Source organism: Macaca fascicularis, chromosome 19, assembly GCF_037993035.2.
Source record: "Macaca fascicularis isolate 582-1 chromosome 19, T2T-MFA8v1.1".
Taxonomy (NCBI): Eukaryota; Metazoa; Chordata; class Mammalia; order Primates; family Cercopithecidae; genus Macaca; species Macaca fascicularis.
In genome coordinates, this window is record NC_088393.1 from 55,024,454 (window position 1) to 55,050,589 (window position 26,136).

The following is a 26,136-nucleotide window of genomic DNA, read 5'->3' on the forward strand; positions in this document are numbered from 1 at the left end:
GAGCATTTCCTGCCTGTCTGGCACTTTTCTGAGCGCTGGGATCCAGCAGGAGAAACAAACTAGACAGAAGTCCCTGCCCCGGAGCGGCTGGCATCCTAGTGGCCAAGGCACAATAAAGAAATAGGCAAAGTAGTATAATCTAGAATATGTAAAAATATAAACTCTGTAAGATACAGATAAATATCTAAGTTTATTATTATTACTCAGACTTTATTATTGAGACATAGAAGTGTTGTTATGTTGTTATTATTACTTCTATTTTATGTGTTTGTTACAGCTTTGCGGTTATGAGGATAAGGTGTGAGTGGTGTTTATCTGAAGTCTCAGGGCACCCCAGGCTACCCCTGTCCCCACCCCTCCAGGAGAAGAGGGTGTCCTTAGGGTGGGGTTGGAGGGGCTCCAATTCCCCTCCTGCCCCGTCCCAGGGGAAGAGGGGGGAGAGAAAATAGCATTGATTAAGCTCGCAATAAATCACCATTTAAATTTAAATAATCCGGCTTCCCAGGCGGTAATTAGGCGAATTGACTGGCGCGGAGAGAATGCGGCATTAGCGCCGCTGATTACTGTCATTACCGCGAACAACATGTGCGCCGGCGGGGGATAAACATCTTGTCTATTGTCCCCGAGCTGGAGGGGGGGAAGGCGGGGGCTAAGAGAGCCCCGGCGGCGTCCAGCCCCCCATTACCTGGATGGGCATTCCGGGGCTCAGAGGCATCAGGGGCTGGCTGAGGTCACAGCACTGACGTGGCACAGCATGGACTTAATCGACCCCATTTGGGCCACGGTGCCAAGTGGAAGTAGGGTCAGGACAGTGTGGGGGTGCTTGGTACTGCGTGGACTCCTATAGTCCCAAAATTGGGAAATCGGGGATCAGGGGCATTTCTAGCTCTACAGAGTCCCTAACAAGAGGCCAAGCACCTGCTTCCATAGTTCAGAGGAGGAGCTGAGGACAGCGTTTTAGCTGAAGCCACAGAGCAGAGCAGTCGGTCACACTCTCTGAAGGGGAGGGGACTCCCATGCCCTCCTCAGTAATAAGCTGGGCACCATGGCTCACATCCGTAATCCCAGCACTTTGGGGCGCCAAGGTGGGAGGATCGCTTTAGGCCAGGAGTTCGAGACCAGCCAGGGCAACATAGCAAAACCCTGGGCAATATAACAAAACCCTGTCCCTCCAAAAATAAAAATACTGGCCGAGTGAGCGCAGTGGCTCACCCCTGTAATCCCAGCACTTTGGGAGGCCAAGGCGGGCAGATCACGAGGTCAGGAGTTCGAGACCATCCTGGCCAACATGGTAAAACCCCGTCTCTACTAAAATACAAAGAATTAGCTGGGCACGGTGGCATGTGCCTGTAGTCCCCGCTACTCAGTAGGCTGAGGCAGGGGAATTGCTTGAACCCAGGAGGCGAAGATTGCAGTGAGCCGAGATCGCGCCACTGCACTCCAGACTGGTGACAGAGCAAGATTCTGTCTCAAAAAATATATAAAATAAAAATAAATAAATAAATAAATAAATAAGTCAGGTTTGGTGGCGCCCGCCTGTGGTCCCTGATACTGAAGAGGCTGAGGTGGGAGGATTGCTTGAGCTGAGGAGGTTGAGGCTGCAGTGAGTCGTGATCGGGCCACTGCACTCCAGCCTGGGCAACAGAGCAAGACCCAGTACCTAAAATAATAACAACAATAGTGATCATATAGAATGTATGCATCAGACCCTGTGATAAGCCCTGTATACAAAATAACTCTTTTTCAGAGGGAGGCACTATCATGGTTCCCAAGTTACAGATGTGTTTGCCCAAGGTCACACAGCTGGGATTCAAACCCAGATGACCTGGCCCCAACCTCTCAACCATCATATGTGGTCTGTAGGTCTACAGGAATGGATTCTAGGTCTCTGCCTCGCTAAGCCTCAGTCCACCATCTGCGAAATGGGACAACAGATGTTTGAGTCTAGCCCTGAGCGTCTGAGTCTGGAGAGGAGACAGCCTAAATCTCACGTCAGCATCCCCCATTCCTTTTTTTTTTTTTTTTTTTTAACGCAGTTTTGTTCTTGTTGCCCAGGCTGGAGTGCAGTGGTACAACCTCTGCCTCCAGGGTTCAAGCAATTCTCCTGACTCAACCTCCTGAATAGCTAGGATTACAGGTGCCCGCCACCACGCCCAGCTAATTTTTTGTATTTTTAGTAGAGAGGGGGTTTCACCATGTTGGCCAGGCTGGTCTCGAACTCCTAACCTCCTTATCCTCCCAAAGTGCTGGGATTGCAGGCATGAGCCACCGCGCCCGGCTTTTACGGCCTTCTTTCTTCCCATAGCACTTATTGTCATCTGACACTCTGTATTTATCTTGTTATTTTGTGTCATTCACTAACAGCCCCTTGGTTGCCGAGCCTGGAATAGCATCTGGGACACAATGAGGGCTTACTAAATTGTTGAGTGACTGTGGCAGTTGAGGGAAGGAGGGGTGACATCTTTATTTATTTATTTATTTATTTATTTATTTATAGACGGAGTTTCACTCTTGTTGCCCAGACTGGAGTACAATGGTATGACCTCGGCTCACCGCAACCTCCACCTCCTGGGTTCAAGTGATTCTCCTGCTTCAGCCTCCCTAGTAGCTGCGATTACAGGCATGTGCCACCACGCCCGGCTAGTTTTGTATTTTTAGTAGAGACGGGGTTTCTCCATGTTGGTCAGCCTGGTCTCGAACTCCCGACCTCAGGTGATCCATCCGCCTCAGCCTCCCGAAGTGCTGGGATTACAGGCATGAGCCACCGCGCCTGGCCCTTTTTAAATTTTTTTGAGACAGGGTCTTGCTCTGTCGCCCAGGCTGGAATGCAGTGGTACAATCTTGGTTCACTGCAGCCTCTGCCTGCTGGGCTCAAGAGAGCCTCCCACTTCAGCCTTCCAAGTAGCCAGGACTACAGGCACATGCCACCACGCCTAGCTACTTTTTGCATTTTTTATAGAGACGAGGTCTTACCATGTTGCCCAAGCTGGTCTCACATTCCTGGGATCAAATGATTTGCCAACCTTGGCCTCCCAAAGTGTTGGGATTACAGGTATGAGCCACTGTGCCCAGCCAGTGGGTGACTTCTTAGCTCACAGGTCAGGCACAGCCTCGCTGAGGAAGTAACTTTTTTTTTTTTTTTTGAGACAGAGTCTTGCTCTGTCACCCAGGCCGGAGTGCAGTGGTGCGATCTCGGCTCACTGCAAAACCTCCACTTCCCAGGTTCAAGTGATTCGCCTGCCTCAGTCTCCCAAGTAGCTGGGTCACAAGCACACGCCACCATGCCCAGCTAATTTTTGTATTTTTAGTAGAGACAGGGTTTCACCATGTTGGCCAGGCTGGTCTTGAACTCCTGACCTCAGGTGATGCACCCACCTCAGCCTCCCAGAGTGCTGGGATTACAGGTGTAAGCCACTGGGCCCAGCCAAGGAAGTAATCTTTGAGCTGAGGCTCCAAAGAGGTGTGGGAGCAGCTGTGAGAAAAGCTGGAAGAGAGTGGCTCAGCAGAGGGAACAGAAGGGGCAAAGGCCCTGAAGCAGGCAGGGATCAGCTTGCTGGGTGCAGAGCCTCATGCACAGTGGTAGGGGTTCGGATGTTACCCGCAGTGAGAGGGGAGTCACGGAGGTGGTGAGGGTGGAAGTAGGAGCCCAGTGAGGATGAGGGTGTGGTGGGCAGCTAGACTGGGCTGGCGCCATGGGTGGTGGGACACAGGTGACATGGTCAGGTCCAACCCCTGAGACTTGCTTAAAATGCATGTGGGTGTGAGAGACACAGAGGGCGGCCTCCAAGAAACCACCAGAAAAGGCAAGGTGCCCTGATGTTATTTGTAGTCATACTGAAAAGAAAAGCACCTGTAAAAGCACTCAGCTCACACCTGTAATCCCAGCACTTTGTGAGGCCGAGGTGGATGGATCATCTGAGGTCAGGAGTTCGAGACAAGCCTGACCAATATGGTGAAACCCCGTCTCAACTAAAAATACAAAAATTAGCCATCTGTGGTGGTGTGCACCTGTAATCCCAGCTACTTGGGAGGCTGAGGCAGGAGAATCGCTGGAAACTGGAGGCAGAGATTTCGGTGAGCTGAGATCGCGCCACTGCGCTGCAGCCTGGGTGTCAGAGCTAGACTCCGTCTCAAAAAAAAAAAAAAAGAGAATGGTGAATGGTGGCATGACTCCCAGTATTAGGCACCTACTGTATGCACTAGCCTATTCAGCTCTATCACTGTAGACCAGTTTTACAGATGAGGCTGAGGAAAGTAAAGGCAGAGGTGACCCGGCACTGCCCCACCCCATGGTGCTCACCCCCATGCAGCCCTCAGACCTGCAGCGCTTTGACGATGGGGCATGTGAAGGACCCCTCTCCCCGACTTCCCTGGGTGATGAAGCCCCAGCCTCTTCTCTCCAGGCCCCAGGGTCAACACATCCCCTCCGGGCAGCTGAGAAGGGCAGGTGACAGGGGAGACCTGGGAACCTGGAAGAGGTCTTGGCTTCTGCCCTTTGCCCCTGGTCCCCCCTCTCCACCCAGTTTCCCACTCTCTCTGCCCCTGGGTCCCCCTCTCTCTGCCCCTGCGTCTCCCCCACCAACTCTGCCACCAGGTCCTCCCTCTCTCTCCCACCAGGTCCCCCCCTCTCTGTCCCTGGGTCCCCCTCTGTCTGCCCCTGGTCTCCCATCTCTCTGCCCCTGTGTCCCCCTCTCTCTGTCCCTGGGCCCCCCTCTGTCTGCCCCTGGTCTCCCATCTCTCTGCTCCTCATGCTCCCTTTCTGTGCAGGAGATGAGGACACTGAGCAGGCTCTGATAAGAACCACAGCAAGTGTTTGTTAAATGGATGAGCGATGTTTGGGTTCTGGACATGGGAGGGCGGATGTGGAAGTGCTGAAAAGTCTCCTGCTGAATGTGGGGGACAGGGGAGTGGGGACATTTTGAGGGGAGAGGGAAAGGAGGAAACAGTGGGAGGCACCGGGGAGTTGGTGGGATCGGGAGGTGGAGGCTGGGGATAAAAAGACACATCAGTCAGTGATCAGAAGGAGTCTCTGGGGGTCCCCTTCACAGGGCACTGGACCCGTGTATGGGAAAGAGCAGGTCCCCAAGCCCCCCCCAGCACAGCCCCCAGTCCCGCCGTGCCCGTTAATGTTGTTAATTGCAGCGGTTCAGTCTGACCCAGGCTGATCCTGGGAGAGGGAAAATGAAGGAATTAGCAAAAATGACAGGGGAAAATTGCGACAATTAGCAGGCAGCATTGTTCCTGCCTGTCACCCGGCTGGTTCCGAGCTGTATCTTGAGGGAGGGGGTCCCCGTCACCCCCCCAGCCCCCCAGTAATTGTTCCTGGAGCTCCAGGCGGAGGTGGAGGCAGGGAGGAACAGCCAGGAGGGTGTGGGGTACTCCCAGGAGGAGGAAGCTCAGCCCAGACACTAGGGGGCTGGGGATGCGGGGGCTGCGCGCCCATGGGGGAGGGGCGGGGTTTTGCCGCCTGGTGTTTTGATGGTCGGATAATAACAATAGTAATCACACTATTAATACCAGTCCCGGCTCTGTGCCGCAGCATCTGCTTCTGCCAGGCCCCAGCCAGGCCCTTTCTGTCTGTTAAGTGGACTGAATGTGTGACCAGCCTGGGAAGTCACCGCTCCTGGCAAACCTGCTTGACAGAGGAGGACACTGAGGCACAGGGAGACAGAGAGGCTGGTCCCAGGGCACACAACCGGGGAGGGGAAGTGCTGGGGCCTGACAGGAGACCTGGTCCCTTAGCCCCATGAGAAGCAGGCACTTGGCTGGACGCGGTGGCTCACGCCTGTAATCCCAGCACTTTGGGAGGCCGAGGCGGGCGGATCACGAGGTCAGGAGGTCAAGACCATCCTGGCTAACACGGTGAAACCCCGTCTCTACTGAAAATACAAAAAATTAGCCAGGTGTGGTGGTGGGCACCTGTAATCCCAGCTACTCGGGAGGCTGAGGCAGGAGAATGGTGTGAACCCGGGAGGCAGAGCTTGCAGTGAGCCGAGATTGCGCCACTGCACTCCAGCCTGGGCGACAGAGTGAGACTCCGTCTCAAAAAAAAAAAAAAAAGGAGAGAGAATTCTATGTTAACTTATTGAGAAGCCACCAAATTGTTTTCCATGGGGGCTGTACAATTTTACATTCCCACCAGCAATGTACAAAGGTTCCAGTTTCACCACATCCTTACCAATACTTACTTTCTGTGTTTTTTTGTTTTGGTTTGGTTTGGTTTGTTTTTTGAGATGGAGTCTCGCTCTGTCGCCCAGGCTGGTGTGCAGTGGCATAATCTCAACTCACCTCCTGGGTTCCAGGGATTCTTCTGCCTCAGCCTCCTGACTAGCTGGGATTACAGGTGCATGCCACCACGCCCAGATAATTTTTGTATTTTTAGTAGAGTTAAGGTTTCACCATGTTGGCCAGGCTGGTCTCAAACTCTTGACCTTGTGATCTGCCCACCTCGGCCTCCCAAAGTGCTGGGATTACAGGCGTGAGCCACTGCGCCTGGCCACTATCTTGTTGATGCTAGCCATCCTAGCGGGTGTGGAGTGGTGTCTCATTGTGGTTTTGATTTTCATTTTCATAATGACTAATGTTGAGTATCTTTTCATGTGCTTATTGGCCATTTGTATATCATCTTTGGAGAAATATCTATTTAAGTCCTTTGCCCATTTTTAAAAATATATTTTTTGTAGAGATGAGGTCTCACTGTGTTGCCCAGGCTGGTCTCGATCTCTTGGGCTCAAGCAATCCTCCCACTTCAGCCTCCCAAAATGCTGAGATCACAGGTATGAGCCACTATGCCTGGCCCTTTGCCTTTTTTTTTTTTTCCAAGACGGAGTCTCACTCTGTCACCCAGGCTGCAGTGCAATGGCCGTAACTCAGCTCATTGCAACCTCCGCCTCCTGGGTTCAAGTGATTTATCCTGCCTCGGCCTCCCGAGTAGGTGGGATTACAGGCACCCGCCATCATGCCCGGCTAATTTTTGTAGCAAATTTTTGGGGTTTCATCATTGCGGTTTCGTAGAGAAATTTTGGGGTTTCATCATATTGGCCAGGCTGGTCTCGAACTCCTGACCTCAGGGGATCCACCCACTTCGGCCTCCCAGAGCGTCGGGATTACAGGCATGAGCCACCGCACCGGGCCCCTTAGCCCATTTTTGAATTGTCTTTTTGTTGTTGAGTTGTAAAGTCTCTATCTCCTTCTATTCCTTTATATCCCTCTGTCTCTGTCTCTCAGTCTCCTCTCTGCCTCCTTCTCATCCTTCAGGTCTGAGCTCAAATGTTCCCTCCTTCAACAGCCCTTACCCCATTACTGTCCATTTTGTACCACCTATTTCATTCTCCATAACACTGGCCACAAGAGGTAATTCTGTATTTGTTAGTTTCTTTCTTTTTGTCTTTTTTTTTTTTTTTTTTTTTTTTTTTTTTTTTTTTTTTTTAAGAGATGGAGTTTCACTTTGTTGCCCAGGTTGCAGTGCAGTGGCATGATCTCGACTCACTGCAACCTCCGCCTCCCAGGTTCAAGCGATCCTCCCACCTAGGCTCCTGGGTAGCTGGAATTACAGGCCCACGCCACGACATCCAGCTAATTTTTTTGTGTTTTTAGTAGGGACAGGTTTCACCATGTTGGCCAGGCTGGTCTCAAACTCCTGACCTCAAGTGATCTGTCTGCCTCGGCCTCCCAAAGTGCTTGCATTACAGGCATGAGCCACCTCGCCCAGGCTGTTGGTTTCTTTTCTTTCTTTCTTTTTTTTGAGACAGAGTCTAGCACTGTCGTCCAGGCTGGAGTGCAGTGGCGTGATCTCGGCTCAATGCAACCTCTGCCTCCCAGGTTCAAGCAATTCTCCTGCCTCAACCTCCCAAGTAGCTGAGACTACAGGCGCCCACCTCCACACCCGGATAATTTTTTTAATTTTTAGTAGAAACGGGGTTTCACCATATTGGCCAGGCTGGTCTCGAACCCCTGACCTTGTGATCCACCCGCCTCGGCCTCCCAAAGTGCTGGAATTACAGGTGTGAGCCACCTCACCCAGTCTGTTGGTTTCTTATTTATTGATTTTTATGGGATCCCTAAGCAGAGATGTTAGTTTCTTCCTTGCTGTTCAACTGTCTCTGGTCTGAGAGCCCAGTAGGAGTGCGGGGGTTGCTGGGCTGTCCTGGTCGCCATTGCACGCCCAGCAATGCCTAGTGCAGGACCATAGGGAGAGTAGATATTCAGGGAGTTTTTGTGAATGAATGGGTGGACGAATGAATGAGTCCCTCTGTGCACCCCCTGGCCCGTCTGTCTCTTTGAGTCAGTCTGTCACTCACTGTCGCACCCACCTGTGTCCCACGCCCCAGGTCTCTCCCCCATGGGTGTCCCGATACCCCAAGATGTCTACAGGCCTTAGGGGAAGAGAGGAAGGTTTGTAGACTGGCTCCCGGGGGACCTGCCCTGGGCAGGGTCAGCCAGACTAACAGGCTTCATCCTTCCATCTGCCCCCAGGCCCAGGCCGCCGCGGCCCCGCAGCGCTGGTCTCCGAAGTCTTCGAGCAGCACCTGGGAGGTCACATCTTGCAGGTGAGTGGGGCCCCTTCCCTCCCTGCTGCTCCTTGCCGCCACCTAGCGGCCGACTCTGGAGAACAGCAGCCTCTTCAGCATCCATCCATGGTTGGGGGAACCTGGACTGGGAAGCCGAATGCTCAAGATCCCCCCCATTCCCTGCGCCTTCCGAGGACCACTGAAGCCCCCTCCCCACCAGAACAGTCCACCTCAGGCGGAGACCCAGGTTTCAGAACCTCTTACCACTTGGTGGCTGGACAGAGGGACAACAGGTCCACCCTTCCCCCTGCCTGTCTCTCCCGGCTCTAGTCCCTGGATGGCTTTGTGTTCGCCTTGAACCAGGAAGGAAAATTCCTCTACATCTCAGAGACAGTCTCCATCTATCTGGGTCTCTCACAGGTAAGGGACCCCCAGTGGGCCTGGATTGGCTCAGCCACCATCTCCCTTGCCAGGCCCATGCATGCCCTTCCTCTCTCCTGGCCTCACCACTGCAGCAAGAAAAATGGACTGGATCTCTGTGGTCCCCAAAGTGTGTTCCTTGGCAACCCACATGGCACCCAACACGGTTCATCCTCGAAGGCAGAGAAGGGCCAATTTTTGTTTTTATTTTTTAATTTTTTTTATTTTTTTGAGATGGAGTTTTGCTCTTGTTGCCCAAGCTGGAGTGCAGTGGCGTGATCTCGGCTCAGTACAACCTCCACCTCCCAGGTTCAAACAATTCTCCTGCCTCAGCCTCCCGAGTAGCTGGGACTATAGGCACATGCCACCACACCCGGCTAACTTTTTGTAATTTTAGTAGAGACGGGGTTTTACCATGTTAGCCAGGATAGTCTAGATCTCCTGATCTCGTGATCCACCCGCCTCGGCCTCCCAAAGTGCTAGGATTACAGCATGAGCCACTGTGCCCGGCTCAGGAGGGCTGTTAAAGTAACAGGTAGATCTGAGGAAAGCAGGTTCGCCGAAAGATCAGTTTGCCAATTACTGGCGGGCCAGATGCACCATATTTGCCAACACTTGTTTCCTCTTAACAATTTTAAAGGTTTACAGGCCCAGCACACCGGCTCATGCCTGTAATCCCAACACTTTGGGAGGCTGAGGCAGGAGGATCACTTGAGGCCAGGAATTCAAAACCAGCCTGGGCAACACAGTGAGACATCCCACCACTACCACCCCCTCCATCTCTACAAAAAAACTTAGAAATTAGGCAGGCATGGTGGCACACTGTTGTCCTAGCTACTCAGGAGGTTAAGATGGGAGGATTGCTTGAGCCCACGGGGTCAAGGCTGCAGTGAGCCGTGATGGAGCCACTATACTCCAACCTGGACAATAAAGTGAGGCTCTGCCTTTAAAAAAGAAAAAGAAAAAGAAAAGAAAAAGATTTAGAGTAATTAGTATTGGAAGGGATTGAGGTATTGAGGTTTACCAGCTTTGGAAGGTTTTTGTGGTGTTCTGGTTGATCGGCTTGCATTTCTGTCTTTATCTCAAGCTCTTGTTTTCACCCCAGCTCCTGCAGTTGGAGGCTAATGAGTAAGTAAAAGAAGGGCAGATGGCCGGGCATAGTGGCTCACGCCCATAATCCCAGCACTTTGGGAGGCCGAGGCGGGTGAATCACCTGAGGTTGGGAGTTCAAGACCAGCCTGACCCAACATGGAGAAACCCCATCTCTCTACTAAAAAAAAAATAAATACAAAATTAGCCAGGTGTGGTGGTGGACACCTGTAACCCCAGCTACTTGGGAGGCTGAGGCAGGATAATCACTTGAACCCGGGAAGTAAAGGTTGCAGTGAGCCAAGATCGTGCCATTGCACTCCAGCCTGGACAACAAGAACGAAACTCCATCTCAAAAAAAAAAAAAAAAAAAAAAAAGCGGGGGGGGGGGAAGGGCAGGAAGACCTACTGAAAGCCCCATCCGGCCGGGCGCGGTGGCTCAAGCCTGTAATCCCAGCACTTTGGGAGGCCGAGACGGGCGGATCACGAGGTCAGGAGATCGAGACCATCCTGGCTAACACGGTGAAACCCCATCTCTACTAAGAAATATAAAAAACTAGCCGGGCGCGGTGGCGGGCACCTGTAGTCCCAGCTACTCGGGAGGCTGAGGCAGGAGAATGGCGTGGACCCAGGAGGCGGAGCTTGCAGTGAGCTGAGATCCGGCCACTGCACTCCAGCCTGGGCAACAGAGCGAGACTCCGTCTCAAAAAAAAAAAAAAAAAAAAAAAAAAAAAAGCCCCATCCTTGGAGCACTGGCATCTCACGGCACCTTAAGCTTTGCTGGTCCCTCCAATACAAATTGCTATCAACTTTGATCATTTTTACAAATATTTTTTGCAAATAGGAAATTTGGGAAATTCAGTGCATTGGCAACTTGTGAGCGGCCTTTCAGTGAGATTTCCGGAGGAGGAAAACACCAAAAGGAGGGGAATTTGGACAAGAGGACGGGAGGGAGGAAGAGTGGAGGAAAGGCTTGGCCAGGTGTGGTGGGTCACACCTGTAATCCCAGCACTTTGGGAGGCAAAGGTGGGCAGATCACCTGAGGTCAGGAGTTTGAGACCAGCCTGGGCAACATGGTGAAACCCGGTCTCTACTAAATATACAAAATTAGCCGGGTGCACTGGCAGATGCCTATAGTCCCAGCTACTCTGGAGGCTGAAGCAGGAGAATCATTTGAACCCAGGAGGCAGAGGTTGCAGTGAGCCAAGATTGCCCCATTGCATTCCAGCCTGGGCAACGAGAGCAAAACTCTGTCTCAAAAACAAAACAAAACAAAAAGGCCGGGCACGGTGGCTCACGCCCATAATCCCAGCACTTTGGGAAGCCGAGGCAACAAGCACTCCAGCCTGGGCAACAAGAGCGAAACTCCATCAAAAAAAAAAAAAAAAAAAAAAAAAAAGCAGAAGTAGAAGTAAAGGCTTGAAGCTGTTGGAGCAGGTGTGGGGGAGGATTTAATGAGGGGGAGGAGCCCAGAGGGATAAGAGACTGAGGGAAGCATGTGATCCCCAAGCTGAGGGGCAATAGGAGTCATGGCAGCCATGGTGGTCAGGTAAGTAACTTGCAGAGGCATCTTTGAACTGTAGGTCAGAAGACCAGTGAGGACACAAGGGCAGAAACACAGTGGGGAGAAGATGGGGGCCTGGATCAAGGGAGGCAGGGAGAGAAGGGGACTGCTGGGAGAGAGATTTATGAGGTAGAATTGAATGTAAAAGTGTTTGATTGAAAAGCTCTAACTCTTTAAGAGCTTAAAACCCACTCCCCTGTTTGTATCTTGAATCTCATATCTGCTGGGATACCCAGTGATTCATGCCAGGGCACAGTTGTTTGCTGTGTGGGGGTGGCAGTGAGTAAGCAGGAGTTGGGTAAACGGAGGCTCTGACACCTCCCACCCATGCCCCACTCCCACACACAGCCCCTTAATAGAGTGGGTGGGGAAAAATCCTTACTAATCACCAGATATGAAGCGAGAAGAGTCTAAGTTGGTATCTTCCGTTTGAAAGGTAATTTTTTTTTTTCTTAAAAAAACGCACTGGCATGAAGCGCACCTGGATGCAGGCAAATGAGGCGAGGCTGAGCCCAGCGGGCGGGCGAGTTACTGCGCGCGCACCTCACCCGCCCCCTGCATTCACCTCTTTCGCCGGCAGGTGGAGATGACGGGCAGCAGCGTCTTCGACTACATTCACCCTGGGGACCACTCGGAGGTGCTGGAGCAACTGGGGCTGCGGACCCCGACCCCAGGCCCCCCAACCCCGCCCTCCGTCTCCTCCTCTTCCTCCTCCTCTTCCTCTTCGCTTGCGGATACCCCCGAGATCGGTAATTCTAAGGGCTCCCAAATAATGAAGTCTGAGGGTAGATCGGGGGACGCCCGCTGTACTGTATCCAGCCATGCCGCGTTTATACAAAAAGCACTGAAGTTAGAACTGTGTAGAACTAATCTTTGCAAAAGGAATCGGAGTATAAATTGAGGCGGTGAGACTTGGCTCCTTAAGCTTGCCAAGCTCACAAAGATTTGAGCTACAGAAAGACCCCCCTGGCTGCTGAAAGGAGTTGGGAGAGGCTTAGGTAAATAACAAGGCAGGCTTATAGGGAATGTACACTGGGCTGTGCCTTTAAATACATAATCACATTACATAACTACATTAGGGCCAGGTGCGGCGGCTTGCGCCTGTAACCCCAGCACTTCGGGAGGCCCAGCAGGGCGGATCCCTTGAGCTCAGTTGGAGACCAGCCTGGGCAACTTAGTGAAACCCTATCTCTACAAAAATTACGAAAAAGGCCAGGCGTGCTGGCGCACACCTGTGACCCCAGCACTTTGGGAGGCCGAGGCGGGTGGATCACCTGAAGTCAGGAGTTCGAGACCAGCCTGGCCTGCATAGTGAAACCCCATCTCTACTAAAAAAAAAAAAAAAAATTAGCTGGGTATGGTGGCACGTGTCTGTAGTCCCAGCTACTCGGGAGGCTGAGGCAGGAGAGTCACTTGAACTCAGGAGATGGAGGTTGCAGTGAGCAGAGATTGTGGCACTGCACTCTAGCCTGGGCAAGTCCAAGACTCTGTCTCCAAAAAAACAACAAAAAGAAGAAAAAAAAAAAACAGCTGGGCATGATGACATATGCCAGTGGTCCCAGCTACTTGGGAGGTGACAGGATGGCTTGAGCCTTGGGGACAGAGGTTGCAGTGAGGAGATCACATCACTGACGCCAGCCTGGGTGACAGAATCAGTGTCTCAAAACAAACAAATGCTGGGTGCGGTGGCTCACACCTGTAATCCCAGCACTTTGGGAGGCTGAGGCGGGTGGATCACCTGAGGCCGGGAGTTTGAGATCAGCCTGGCCAGCACGGTGAAACCCCGTCTCTACTAAAAATACAAAAATTAGCTGGGCATGGTGGCGGGAGCCTGTAATTCCAACTACTCAGGAAGCTGAGGCAGGAGAATCTCTTGAACCCAGGAGGCGGAAGTTGCAGTAAGCCGAGATCACGCCACTGCACTCCGTCTCAAAAAAAAAAAAAAAAAAAAAAAGCATTAAATCTTAAGCACAGCCCCACAATGCAGGAACTGTTATCTCCATTTTACAGCAGAAAACTGAGGCACAGCGCAGAGAGGTTAAGTTAATTGCCCCAGGTCACACAGCTATAAGTGATTGAGTTGGATTCCAGCCCAGGTCTGTCTGCTCCGGGGTCAGCAAGCCTAACCCTTCTCTCCAGTGGAAATTTCCACTCCCACTGTGTATGGGAGGGAGGGTGCTGCAGATTACCCTGCCAGCTCTTTTTAGCTCTGAGATGTTGGGGGCCTATGAGGCTAACTATCCTGTAAATAGGATTTTCCAATCTTGGGTTTGCTTAACACCAAAAACATCTGAGACATCAGCTGTGCTTGCAAGCGTGGGGCGATGTCTGCGACACGTGCAGGCTGTTGGGGAGCGGGGCTGTGTTCGTACCTGAGTTTGAGGCACAGGGTCATCTGTGAGTATATTTTTAGGACTGTTTTGTGGGGGTTACAGAAGGATCTGCATTTGTGAGTCTTATTTGTTGCTATTCCCCAATCCCCTGTTCTGGGCCAGCCCCTGTCCTGGTGACACAGTAGTGACCATGACAGCTCCAGCCCCCCCCCCCCACCTGGGACTTCCAGTCCTGTGAGGGGAGACCGACCTGTCCTCAGACAGTGACAACCCAGATGGGGCAGGGCTGGGATAGGGGAACCCAGAGGGGATGGCTGACCCAGCCTGGGGGTCAGGGAGGGCTTCCTGGAGGAGAAGTCTCTGCTGAGACCTGGAGGATGGGGCTTGAGAGGTGGGCTTTCTTCTAAAGGCCCTAGGGAGCTATGGCAGGTTCAGAGCAAGGGAGGGTCGGGGCGGGTTTGAGCATTAGAAAGACGTGGATGGGGCCAGGCGCGGTGGCTCACACCTGTAATCCCAGCACTTTGGGAGTCTGAGGCAGGCAGATCACGAGGTCAAGAGATCGAGACCATCCTGGCCAACATGCCAAAACCCCATCTCTATTAAAAATACAAAAACTAGCTGGGTGTGATGGCACACGCCTGTAATCCCAACTACTCGGGAGGCTGAGACAGGAGAACTGCTTGAACTGAGGAGACGGAAGTTGCAGTGAGCTGAGATCGTGTCACTGTACTCTAGCCTGGCAACAGAGTGATACTCAGTCTCAAAAAAAAAAGATGCGGATGGCTGCCACATAGGGGAGCCCATATACTGTTCCCATGAGCTTGCAAAGTCATCAGGCATGCTTCTGAGTGCGGCTGTGGTCTGGTGGGCATCTTGTGTCTATGTCCGGCTGGCTCTGCAAGGGTCAGGGTGGCCTGTGTGTTTCCTCTTCAGGACCCCATAACCTTCCTTCGCTCTCTGTCCCAGAGGCCAGCCTCACCAAGGTGCCCCCCTCCTCCCTGGTCCAGGAGCGCTCCTTCTTTGTCCGCATGAAATCCACGCTCACCAAAAGGGGGCTGCACGTCAAGGCCTCGGGGTACAAGGTGGGTGTGAGGAGTCAGGCTCCTGTATTCCAGCCAGCCATGTCCCCTGACTGAGGGTGACCGAGGGAACCAGGCTGTTGGCTTCACTGGCTGCAGGTGGCTTAGGGAACTGGGTCTGGGAATGGGGTTGGGGGGGTCACACAGTGCCCAGCACTGTGGGGGACAGCGGGAACCCAGCCCAGTGATGGTCCTCTTGCCACCACCTGTCCGCCTTGCTCCTCCAACCATGCCCACCACCAGCAGGTCATCCACGTGACTGGACGCCTTCGGGCCCACGCCCTGGGCCTTGTGGCCCTCGGGCACACGTTGCCCCCGGCCCCCCTGGCTGAGCTGCCACTCCACGGACACATGATCGTCTTCCGTCTCAGCCTGGGTCTCACCATCCTTGCCTGTGAGAGCAGGTACCGGGGTTGGGGGCTGTGGCGGGTGGATCGGGGTCACAATGGAGATCTGGGGGTACATGGGAAGTCAGAGGGAGTGCTGGGTCTGCAGGGTACGGCACTGGGGAACCATGGGAGGCAGGACAGCAGTGGAGGGACAGGGTGATGGAGAGAAGGGAGGGAAGGCAGGGGACCAGGGCGGAGGCCTGGCCCAGGGGTGCCTTTGGGGATGGAAGCAGGGCTGTGTCTTGGGTCCAGGCCCTCCTTCTGGGGCTGCAGAGCTTGGCCTATCTCAGCCCATTTCTCTGGCCTCTCATCTGCCATCCATTTCCTCTCCTGCACTCCACCGTGGAGACAAATGAAGAGCTGAAATAGCCCCATGCTCTGAGGCCTCCAGGGTGCCTAGGGCCTTGCCACTTAGCATCTGCCTGTATGCTCGCAGCTACCCCGGGAGAGACACTGTTTTGTGGTTTGTTTTGAGACGGAGTCTCACTCTGTCACACAGGCTGGAGTGCAGTGACATGATCTCAGCTCACTGCAACCTCCACCTCCCAGGTTCAAGTGATTCTCCTGCCTCAGCCTCTCAAGTAGCTGGGATTATAGGCGTGCACCACCACAACCAGCTAATTTTTGTATTTTTAGTAGAGACAGCGTTTTACCATCTTAGGCAGGATGGTCTCGAACTCCTGAGCTCAAGTGATCCGCATGCCTCAGCCTCCCAAAGTGCTGGGATTACAGGTGTGACCCACCACGCCCACCAACACTGTTATTGCACCCATTTTACAGCAAGGGTTTGAACCCCAGGTGACTCTGGCGCCAACTCTGCCTCTCCCCCCACCCCATGGTCTTGGACTCCTCCCCTCTTCTCTGTCACCCCCCAGAGTCAGCGACCACATGGACCTGGGGCCCTCAGAGCTGGTGGGCCGCAGCTGCTACCAGTTCGTCCATGGACAGGACGCCACCAGGATCCGCCAGAGCCATGTGGACTGTGAGACCCACCTCCACCCACCATGCCTGCCTACCACCCCCCAGACCCGAGTACCCCACTCCCTGGTCCCTGGAAGTCCTTCTGCAGGGCTGCCCACAGTGCCTCCTGCTGCACCTACAGCTCCAGGGACTGCATTTAGCAATGGAAGAGCAGCAAGGAGACTGAGCAATGTCTCAGGATGTTGGGGGGGTGTGTCAGCGGGGCTGTGGGGTCTCCAAAACACCCAAGACGCCTCACTGCTGGGCTACCTCTCAGTCTCGCTGACTCTTCCTCTCTCTCTCTGTGCTTTCACCTTTATCTCTTCTTCCCACTGTCTCCCTGCCCACTCCCCTGCTCTCTCTCCGCCTGTCTCCTCCTATCCACCTGTCTCTCTCTGTCTCGTCCCTGTCCCCACCCCACCCCTTCCCGTCTCTCCCACCCCTGGGCTGGGCCCAGTGCTGGACAAGGGTCAGGTGATGACCGGTTACTACCGTTGGCTGCGGCGCGCCGGGGGCTTCGTGTGGCTGCAATCCGTGGCCACGGTGGCCGGGAGCGGGAAGAGCCCCGGGGAGCACCATGTGCTTTGGGTCAGCCACGTGCTCAGGTGAGGGCTGTGCCCACCCCTCCTACAGGGGACTCGGGGCCCTGCTGTCTCTCCCCACCTCCGGTGAGGGTGCTTCGGAGAGGGCTTCTAGAATGGGACAAGCCCTCTGCAGATAGGAAGAGGAAGGAGGGGGAAGATGGTGAGAGCAGAGGCCCAGAGTGGAACGGTCTTGCTGGCAGGAGACAGAGGAATCACCAGGGGGGAGGGGGACAGTATCTTTGAGGAAGGCAGGGGCAGGCTCACAGCCTCCTTAGGCTCAGGTGAAGGGTCTGAACTCTTGACTCTGGGGCACTGGGGAGCCATGGCAGGCTCTTACCAGGGGAGGCCCACAAAGCAGAGCAACTAATGGAAAGATGCAGCGAGGGGTGTTCCAAGCAGAGAAAGGGTTCCAAGCAACAGCCTGACCCTAAAGGTAATGCTTGGGGTGGGAGTAGAAAGCAGTGAGAAACCAGCCCTGAAGATGATGGCCTGGCCTTTTGGTGCAGGGGCACTGGGGAGCCATAGAAAGCTTTAGAGCTGGAGAGGATCATTGTCAAATCTGCTTTTTAGAAAGACTGCTCTAGACCGGATATGGTGGCTCGTGCCTGTAATCCCAACAATTTGGGAGGCTGAGGCAGGTAGTTTGCCTGAGCCCAGCAGTTGAAGACCAGCCTGGGCAACCAAGTGAGGTCCCATCTCTATAAAAAAAATTTTTTTTTTAAATTGGCCAGTTACAGTGGCATGCACCTGTGGTCCCAGCTACTCCAGAGGCTGAGGTGGGAGGATCACCTGAGCCCAGGAGGTCCAGGCTGCAGTGAGCTGTGACCATGCCACTGCACGCCAGCCTGGGCAACAGAGTGAGACCCTGTCTCAAAAAAAAAAAAAGGAAAAAACGCTCTTCTAGGCCAGGTGCAGCGGCTCACACCTGGAATCCCAGCACTTTGGGAGGCCAAGGCGGGTGGATCACGAGGTCAGGAGTTCAAGACCAGCCTGGTCAAGATGGTGAAACCTTGTCTCCACTAAAAATAAAGAAAATTAGCCGGGTGTGGTGGCGGGCGCCTGTAATCCCAGCTACTCGGGAGGCTGAGGCAGGAGAATTACTTGAACCGGGGAGGCGGAAGTTGCAGTGAGCCAAGTTCATGCCACTGCACTCCAGCCTGGGCGACAGAGTGAGACTCCGATTAAAAAAAAGAAAAAAAAAAAAACCTCCTAGGTGCCATGAAGGAGGCACTGAGGGACAAGATGGGCGCTGGAGGACCAGGGCAGAGGCTGGGGCCAGTCCTGGGAAGTGCCCGACTCTATGGGGGAGGAGAGCGTCTTCTCCCCAGGTCTCTGGCTTTGCTGAGCCCGGATTTGGGCTCCTGAGAGGAACAGCAGGTTTGAAAGGGAGATGCAGACATCAGCTAGGCATGAGGTGCCAGAGGACACACAGGTGGTGACATCCAGTTGGCCACTGGCTATCCAGTGGCCTTAGGAGCGAGGGCCACGCCAGGCTAGGAATCAACCTGGAGTTTAGGGATCTGGTGATGAGCCCTGTAAATGCCTCAGGATGGGGATCCACCTTTACCCATAGGGGTGTCCACACTTACTGCCACAAGTTGGGTAAAGCAGGAGGGAGTCCTGAGAGGCCAGGGACCCCTGGCTCCTAACCGCATCCATCTTGTCCCCAGCCAAGCCGAGGGTGGCCAAACTCCTTTGGATGCCTTCCAGCTTCCAGCCAGCGTGGCCTGTGAGGAGGCATCCAGCCCGGGGCCAGAGCCCACAGGTGAGCCCCACCTCCCACCTCAGGCCCTGGGAAGCTCCAAGGAACCTTTGGGTCCCAGCTGTCCATTCTAGAAGCCACTAGCCACATGCAGCCACTTATATGCAATTAAAATTAAAATCCAGGCTGGGCGCAGCGGCTCACACCTGTAATCCCAGCACTTTGGGAGGCGGAGGCGGGTGGATCACAGGGTCAAGAGATCGAGACCAACATGGTGAAACCCCGTCTCTACTACAAATAGAAAAATTAGCTGGGCGTGGTGGTGGGCGCCTGTAGTCCCAGCTACTTGGGAGGCTGAGGCAGGAGCTTGGAATGGCATGAAGCTGGGAGGCAGAGGTTACAGTGAGCCAAGACTGCACCACTGTACTCCAGCCTGGCAACAGAGCGAGACTCTGTCTCAAAAAAAAAAAAAAAATTTAAAATCCAGGCCGGGCCTGGTGACTCACGTCTGTAATCCCAGTACTTTGGGAGACCGAGGCAGGCAGATCACGAGGTCAGGAGATGGAGACCATCCTGGCTAATAACGGTGAAACCCCATCTCTACTAAAATACAAAAAATTAGCCGGGCATGGTGCCGTGCTCCTGTAATCCCAGCTACTTGGGAGGCTGAGGCAGGAGAATCGCTTGAACCCAGGAGGCAGAGGTTGCAGCGAGCCGAGATCACGCCACTGCACTCCAGCCTGGGTGACAGAGCAAGACTCCGTCTCAAAAAAAAAAAAAAAAAAAATTAAAATCCAAGCCAGGTGTGTTGGCTTATGCCTGTAAACCCAGAACGTTGGGAGGCCGAGGTAAAAGAACTGCTCTAGCCTAAGAGTTCAAGACCAGCGTGGGCAACATAGTGAGACCCCGTCTCAACAAAAAATTTTAAAAATTAGCCAAGCCGGGTGTGGTGGCACGCACCCATAGTCCTAGCTGCTCAGGAGGCTGAGGTGGTAGGATTGCTTGAGCCCGGGAGTTAGAGGTTGCAGTGCACTGTGACGGCTGCACTGCACTCCAGCCTGGGTGATGGGGTGAGACCTTGTCTCAAAAAAATTTATTCACTTTTTTTGGGGAACAGAGTTTCACTCTTGTTGCCCAGGCTGGAGTGCAATAGCACAATCTCAGCTCACTGCAACCTCCGCCTCCTGGGTTCAAGCGATTCTCCTGCCTCAGCCTCCCAAGTAGCTGGGCATACAGGCACCCACCACCATGCCCGGCTAATTTAATATTTTTAGTAGAGACAGGGTTTCGCCATGTTGGCCAGGCTGGTCTCGAACTCCTGACCTCAGGTGATCCACCCACCTCAGCCTCCCAAAGTGCTGGGATTATAGGCGTGAGCCACCTTGCCTTGCAAAGAAACAAAAACAAAGAAAAAAACACTTTAAATCCATGTCCTCACACACACCTGCCACATTTTGCGTGCACAGTGGCCACATATGTGGCCAGTGGCTGCTTTGTGGGACAGTGCGGATGTAGAACATTTCCATTACCACAGAAAGCTCTATCCTGGAAACTTCCATTGAACAGCACAGGTCTGGGATTCTTGATTTCTGCTCTACTGACATTTTAGGGCCAGGTGATTCTGTGTTGAGGGGACACTATGGGATGTTTATTTAACAGCATCCTTGGTCTCTACCCTCTAGATGCCATTGGTACCCTCCCCAGAGTTGTGACACCCCAAAATATCTCCAGACATTGCCAGGTCTCTCCTGGGGACAGAACCACTCCCAGCTGGCCGGGCGCAGTGGCTCACGCCTGTAATCCCAGCACTTTGGGAGGCTCAGGCAGGCAGATCACCTGAGGTAGAGTCTGAGACCAGTCTGGCCAACATGGCGACACCCCATCTCTACTTAAAATAGAAAAATTAGCTGGGTGTGGTGGCGTGCCCTGTAATCCCAGCTACTCGGGAGGCTGAGGCAGGAGAATAGCTTGAACCCCAGAGGCGGAAGTTGCAGTGAGCCCAGATGGTGCTAGTGCACGCCAGCCTGGGGGACAGGGCAAGACTCCCTCTCAAAAAAAAGAAAAAAAAAAAAAAAAAAGAACCACTCCCAGCTGAGAACTACAGGTCTGTCCCGTTGAGCACAGCTCCATTCCAAAGACAGGAAGACTGAGGGCTGGGGACACACACAGGCCCTGACCATCTTCCTCTTCCAGAGCTAGAGCCTCCGACTGAAGGGAAGCAGGCTGCCCCTGCGGAGAACGAGGTCCCCCAGACCCAGGGCAAACGCATCAAAGTGGAGCCCAGCCCGAGGGAAACCAAAGGCTCAGAGGACAGTGGCGATGAGGATCCCTCCGGCCACCCGGCCACCCCGCGGCCCGAGTTCACCTCTGTCATCCGGGCAGGGGTCCTGAAGCAGGATCCGGTGCGGCCATGGGGCCTGGCGCCTCCCGGGGACCCCCCGCCCGCCCTCCTGCACGCGGGCTTCCTGCCACCGGTAGTGCGAGGCCTGTGCACGCCCGGCACCATCCGCTACGGCCCCGCGGAGCTGGGCCTGGTGTACCCGCACCTGCAGAGGCTGGGTCCGGGCCCCGCGCTCCCGGAGGCCTTTTACCCGCCCCTGGGCCTGCCCTACCCGGGGCCCGCGGGCACCAGGCTGCCGCGGAAGGGGGACTGAGGACTGGCAGAGCCGCCGGCACTGGACCCTGCGACGACTGGGGGCCCCCCGGGACAGCGGGCCCGACTGTGCCCGTAGCCCTGAGAATTAAACGCCAGCTCTCCCTGCAGTGGTTTGGGCTCCGGCCTGTGAGCTCCTCTGTCCATTTCGGTCTCCCCCCAGGTCCTCTCCTCCCTCTCCCACCACCCGCCCTCCCGCCTCTCCAGTTAGTCCGCTCCTCGCCGCCCTTCCCCAAGGAACACGAACCAGCACTCTGCATCTGGAGGAGGGGAGGTCAGGTTTTAATGTCCCAGTCCTCGGGCGCTGTCGTCCAGCGCCTGCCAGGCCCCACGGCCGTGTCGCTCACTCGGGTGGCGGCCGACCCGCCTCATCAGGGCCTTCTGTGGAGGCCGTCCCGTCGTCCTCGGGCACCAGCTCCACGTCCAGCTCCAGCTGCCCCATGTAGAGGCCCACTGCGCATGCCCAGAGCAGGCTGGCGGCAAGCACTGTGCCCACGCCCACGGCCGCGCCCCCCAGCGTCAGCTGCATGGGCCCTCGCAGCGCCGCCAGGCCCACCGCGTACGAGGCACTGCCCCACACCACGCACAGGCCGCCCAGCAGGAAGAAGCCTGCGGGAGAGGCAGGGTAGCGACAGGGCCAAGGTCGGGGGACGAAAAGGTATCGGGGGTGTGGGGGATGGTCTGGGAGCAAAGCCAGGGTTGAGGAGACAGGAACAGAGGCAGGGCCGTGCCAGGGGCTGGACTGCATCTTTGAGAATCAGATCAGAGGGGAGGGGACCATAGCCATGTCCTGGGCCACCCATTCAGATGGGCCCATGGGAGGGGTGTCTTCCTGGTGGGGGAAGAATGGGGGTTCTGTGCTTACTACTGGGAGTGGGATGGGGTGGGAAAGTCTACCCTCACCAGGACAGGTGGTAGGGGCTCTGGATTCCCTGGTTCCCTGGTGGAGGTGAGAGTGGGGATCTGTACTCACCATATGCTGCTTCGCGACCCATGTCACTCTGCATGAAGGAGATGACTCCGATGCCCGATGCCAGGAGGCCATTTCGGAACCAGGAGAGAAAGGCTGGAGGGAGGGAGACATGGGGGGATTAACATCACCCCCAACCCTACCTCCTCAATCTCCCTTGCCCTGTAAAACTGAAGGGGCTCCCCCTTCAGCTCACTCCACCCCATGCAGCCACAAGGCAAGCCCACCCCAAATCCTTACCTCTTCCAGGAAGTCCCTCACCTAACCACATCCCCCCACATGCTCTCTGGCCTCCACCTCAGTGCCCCTCTCCCACAAACTCTGTAACACTAAGGATTCAAGGGCTGGGTGCGGTGGCTCACGCCTGTAGTTCCAGCACTTTGGGAGGCCAAGGCAGGTAGATCACGAGGTCAGGAGTTTGAGACTAGCCTGGCCAACATAGTCAAACCCCGTCTCTACTAAAAATACTAAAATTAGCAGGGTGTGGTGGCACGTGCCTGTAGTCCCAGCTATTCGGGAAGCTGAGGGAGGAGAATCGCTTGAATCCAGGAGGTGGAGCTTGCAGTGAGCCAAGATCTTGCCACAGCACTCCAGCCTGGGTGACAGAGCGAGACTCCGTCTCAAAAAAATAAAGGATTCAAGATAGTCCCTGCAGAATGTGGAGGACAATCCAGGGGCAAAATTGCAGAACCTCCAATCTGAAGAGCCATCCTGACCAACCCCCTCCCTCTATGTATATCCCCACGGCCTGCCTACTTACTTCTTTCTCAGAACTCTGGGGCAAACTGTTTCCTAACCCAGGCCGCACTTCAGCCTCGCTCTTCCTTTCCTTCAAATGCCGCCATCTCCTACCGAGTATGGCCTGCGCCAATCTCATCCACGTCCGTCCCCATTCAAGTCCCTTACAAACAGCCCACCACACCCTATATCTAGATACCCAGTACTGGCCCAGTGAGGTGGCTCACGCCTGTAATCCCAGCACTTTGGGAAGCCAAGGCAAGATTGTATGAGCCCAAGAGTTCAGACCAGCCTGGGCAACAAAGCGAGACCCCGTCTCTGCATAAATTAAAATAGTTGGGCACGGTGGTGTATGCCTGTAGCGCCAGCTAAGCAGGAGGCTGAGGCAAGAGGATGACTTGAGTCCAGGAGTTGAAGGCTTCAGTGGGCTAAAATTGTGCCACTGCACTCAAGCCTGGGTGACAGAGCAAAACATTGTCATTAAAAAAATAAAATTGGCCGGGCGCGGTGGCTCAAGCCTGTAATCCCAGCACTTTGGGAGGCCGAGACGGGCGGATCACGAGGTTAGGAGATCGAGACCATCCTGGCTAACACGGTGAAACCCCGTCTCTACTAAAAAATACAAAAAACTAGCCGGGCGAAGTGGCGGGCGCCTGTAGTCACAGCTACTTGAGAGGCTGAGGCAGGAGAATGGCGTAAACCCGGGAGGCGGAGCTTGCAGTGAGCTGAGATCCGGCCACTGCACTCCAGCCCCGGTGACAGAGCAAGACTCCGTCTCAAAAAAATAAATAAATTAAATTAGATTAAATTAAATTAAAAAAAAAAATAGATGGCCACTCCGCTACATTCTGGACCTCGCCTCCGTCACAAGCCCCGCCCCCTGCAGCCTAGATCACCTCCCCCTCCAATCAGCAGAGAGCTTTTTCCCTATTGGTTGTCCCCTCCTCCAATCCTGAACTTCCCCCTCGTCTGCGGGGATCCACACTCCCGCTCTCTGCACAGTGGTGGCCTCTGTAATCGGGACGGACCCCTCTAGTATCCAACTCCACAGACTCTAAGCTTTCCCTGGAAGCCCCTCTTCACACGACAGGCGCGATTCTACGAGGCTGCCTCGCGCAACCCTACCACCCCCTCCAATCCCTACGGCGCCCCGTTACGCGGGGTCCTCGTCCTCCCCGAAAGCCCATCCTCTCTGCAAGCACCTGCGCTCTTGCACTCTGCGCTTCCGTGCGCTCACACTGAAGCCCTTCTCGGAGCCGAGCCGGGGCCCCGTTTCCTGCAGAAGCCTCCGCCCCATCGAGGTTCCACGCGCGCCCGGGACCCCCGTCCCATCCACACCGCCCCCACCTCCAGCCACCGACCTGTCTCGTGCGCCTTTCGGAGGAGCCAGGCGTCCGCACGGTCCAGCTCGGACACTGGGGGCGGCGAAGCCCCGGCGCGGGGACCGTGGCCGGGGGCGAAGGACCCCCGGGCGCCCCCGCTCCGGGGCCGCTGAGGCGGCAGTAGCGACCTCCGGAAGCGGAGACGGGCGAGGCGAGCGGCCCGAGCCCACCACCAGCCGCCTCCCATGGTTCGCACTACGGGCGCCGCGCGCCGTACCGCCCCACGGGCCTCCTGTAGGTTGCAACCCATGTCACTCAGGCTGAATGGCTTACCCATTGGCTATGCGCTCGCCACTCAGTTTCGGCGTGAACTGTCCATTGGTCGGAATGGTAGTGATTCCCTCCTCTGTCATCTAGGCCGGTAGTGCGCGTCCCTCCTTGATTTTGTCACTGGACTACGAATCCCAGCGATCATTGCGTTTGGGGAAAGACGATCTACAGAAGTCGTAAGCGAGATGTCTGCTGGAACTTGTAGTTTTTATTCTATTTTTTTTTTTAACGGAGTACACGCTGAACACCTATTGTAGTTCTTTTCTTTTCCTTTCTCTCTATTTCTTTCCTTCCTTCCTTCTTTCTTTCTCTTTCCTTCCTTCCTTCTCTTTCTTCTTTTTCTCCTTCCTTCCCTCCTTCCTTCCTTCCTTCTCTTTCTTCTTTCTTTTTCTCCTTCCTTCCCTCCTTCCTTCCTTCCTTCCCTCCCTCTTCTTTTCTCTTTTCTTTTCTTCTTTTTTTTTCTTCGGAGACTGAGTCTTGCTCTGTCGCCCAGGCTGCAGTGCAGTGGCGTGATCTCGGCTCACTGCAACCTCCGCCTCTCGGGTTCAAGCAATTCTCCGGCCTCAGCCTCCCGCATAGCTGGGATTAGAGGCACCTGCCATCACGCCCGGCTAATTTTTGTATTTTTAGTAAAGACGGGGTTTCACCATGTTGGTCAGGCTGGTCTCAAACTCCTGACCTCATGATCTGACCGCTTCAGCCTCCCAAAGCACTGGGGTTACAGGCGTGAGCCACCACACCCGGCCTGTAGTTTGTATTAATTACGTCAATTCCAATGGCCAGAAAACAAAACAAAACGTGGGGCACTTAATGGAGAATCTTTGCAAAATCTTGAAGATCTCAGAAAGGAGAGTAAACCTCAACAGTAATTCCACCAATGAGTGATTACTACTACCATCTTGTATTCCTGTCCAGTGTTTTTTCTATGCAGATATAAAATAAGATGCCACCTGACCATTAATTTTTCTTCACATAACAATATATTGTGATCATTAACCCAAAGCATTGATTTTTTATGGCTTTTTTTTTTTTTTAATTCTAAGTATCAGGCCAGGCCAGGCACAGTGGCTCACGCCTGTAATCTCAACACATTTTGGGAGGCTGAGGCAGGCAGATCATTTGAGGTCAGGAGTTTGAGACCAGCCTGGTGAAACCCTGTCTCTACTACAAATACAAAAATTATGGCCTGGCATAGTGGCTCACGCCTAAAGTGAGGCCAAGGTGGGTGGGTCACCTGAGGTCAGGAATTCGAGACCAGCCTGGCCAACATGGTGAAACCCCATCTCTACTAAAGATACAAAAAATTAGCCGGGCATGGTGGCGTGTACCTGTAATCCCAGCTACTCGGGAGGCTGAGGCAGGAGAATCACTTGAACCCGGTTGCAGTGAGCCAAGATCACGCCATTGCACCCCAGCCTCGGCGACAGGGCGAGACTCCATCTCAAAAAATTATTATTATTATTATTATTATCATTGCTAAAAAGTTAAATAAA

At 54.3% G+C, this 26,136-nt stretch overlaps 2 protein-coding genes across 27 annotated transcripts in view; one reads left to right on the top strand and one right to left on the bottom strand.

The window, feature by feature from the left end:
- NPAS1 (neuronal PAS domain protein 1) overlaps window positions 1-21,393 on the top strand; it is a 35,731-nt gene extending 14,338 nt beyond the window's left edge. For 3 of the 24 annotated variants that reach the window (XM_065535663.1, XM_045379361.2, XM_045379360.2), the window contains 9 exons: window positions 8,476-8,549; window positions 8,841-8,930; window positions 12,164-12,332; window positions 14,850-14,998; window positions 15,239-15,399; window positions 16,260-16,366; window positions 16,802-16,949; window positions 18,599-18,693; window positions 20,824-21,393. In XM_065535663.1, the coding sequence (XP_065391735.1) occupies window positions 8,476-8,549; window positions 8,841-8,930; window positions 12,164-12,332; window positions 14,850-14,998; window positions 15,239-15,399; window positions 16,260-16,366; window positions 16,802-16,949; window positions 18,599-18,693; window positions 20,824-21,284 (1,454 nt within the window). In that variant the 3' untranslated portion in view covers window positions 21,285-21,393. Of the gene's footprint in view, window positions 1-8,475; window positions 8,550-8,840; window positions 8,931-11,526; window positions 11,569-12,163; window positions 12,333-13,855; window positions 13,981-14,849; window positions 14,999-15,238; window positions 15,400-16,259; window positions 16,367-16,801; window positions 16,950-18,598; window positions 18,694-20,823 lie in introns of those variants that run through there. The other 21 variants (XM_074023985.1, XM_074023984.1, XM_045379364.2 and 18 more) reach the window with 16 other exon arrangements.
- Window positions 21,394-21,544: 151 nt separating this feature from the next.
- TMEM160 (transmembrane protein 160) lies at window positions 21,545-24,772 on the bottom strand. Of its 3 annotated transcripts, none has more exons than XM_074023999.1 (3): window positions 24,647-24,772; window positions 22,257-22,349; window positions 21,545-21,892 (listed from the first exon to the last, which is right to left on the bottom strand). In XM_074023999.1, exons 1-3 carry the CDS (start codon window positions 24,648-24,650, stop codon window positions 21,627-21,629), a joined length of 363 nt encoding a protein of 120 aa, XP_073880100.1. In that variant the 5' UTR covers window positions 24,651-24,772; the 3' UTR covers window positions 21,545-21,626. The 3 variants fall into 3 exon arrangements, with proteins under 3 accessions (XP_073880100.1, XP_005589732.1, XP_073880099.1); XM_005589675.4 differs by lacking the exon at window positions 24,647-24,772 and adding an exon at window positions 24,353-24,570; XM_074023998.1 differs by lacking the exon at window positions 24,647-24,772 and adding an exon at window positions 24,353-24,570 and having other exon boundaries at window positions 21,545-22,115.
- Between the last annotated feature and the right edge of the window lie 1,364 nt (window positions 24,773-26,136).

Excerpts from the sequence above, each read along its gene's own strand:
- TMEM160 (XM_005589675.4), bottom strand. The coding sequence starts at position 24,560 with ATGGGAGGCGGCTGGTGGTGGGCTCGGGCCGCTCGCCTCGCCCGTCTC. Across the intron at positions 22,350-24,352 it reads CCGAAAGGCGCACGAGACAG|CCTTTCTCTCCTGGTTCCGA; the intron begins GTCGGTGGCTGG and ends CCCTCCCTCCAG. Across the intron at positions 21,893-22,256 it reads GGGTCGCGAAGCAGCATATG|GCTTCTTCCTGCTGGGCGGC; the intron begins GTGAGTACAGAT and ends CCTCTCCCGCAG.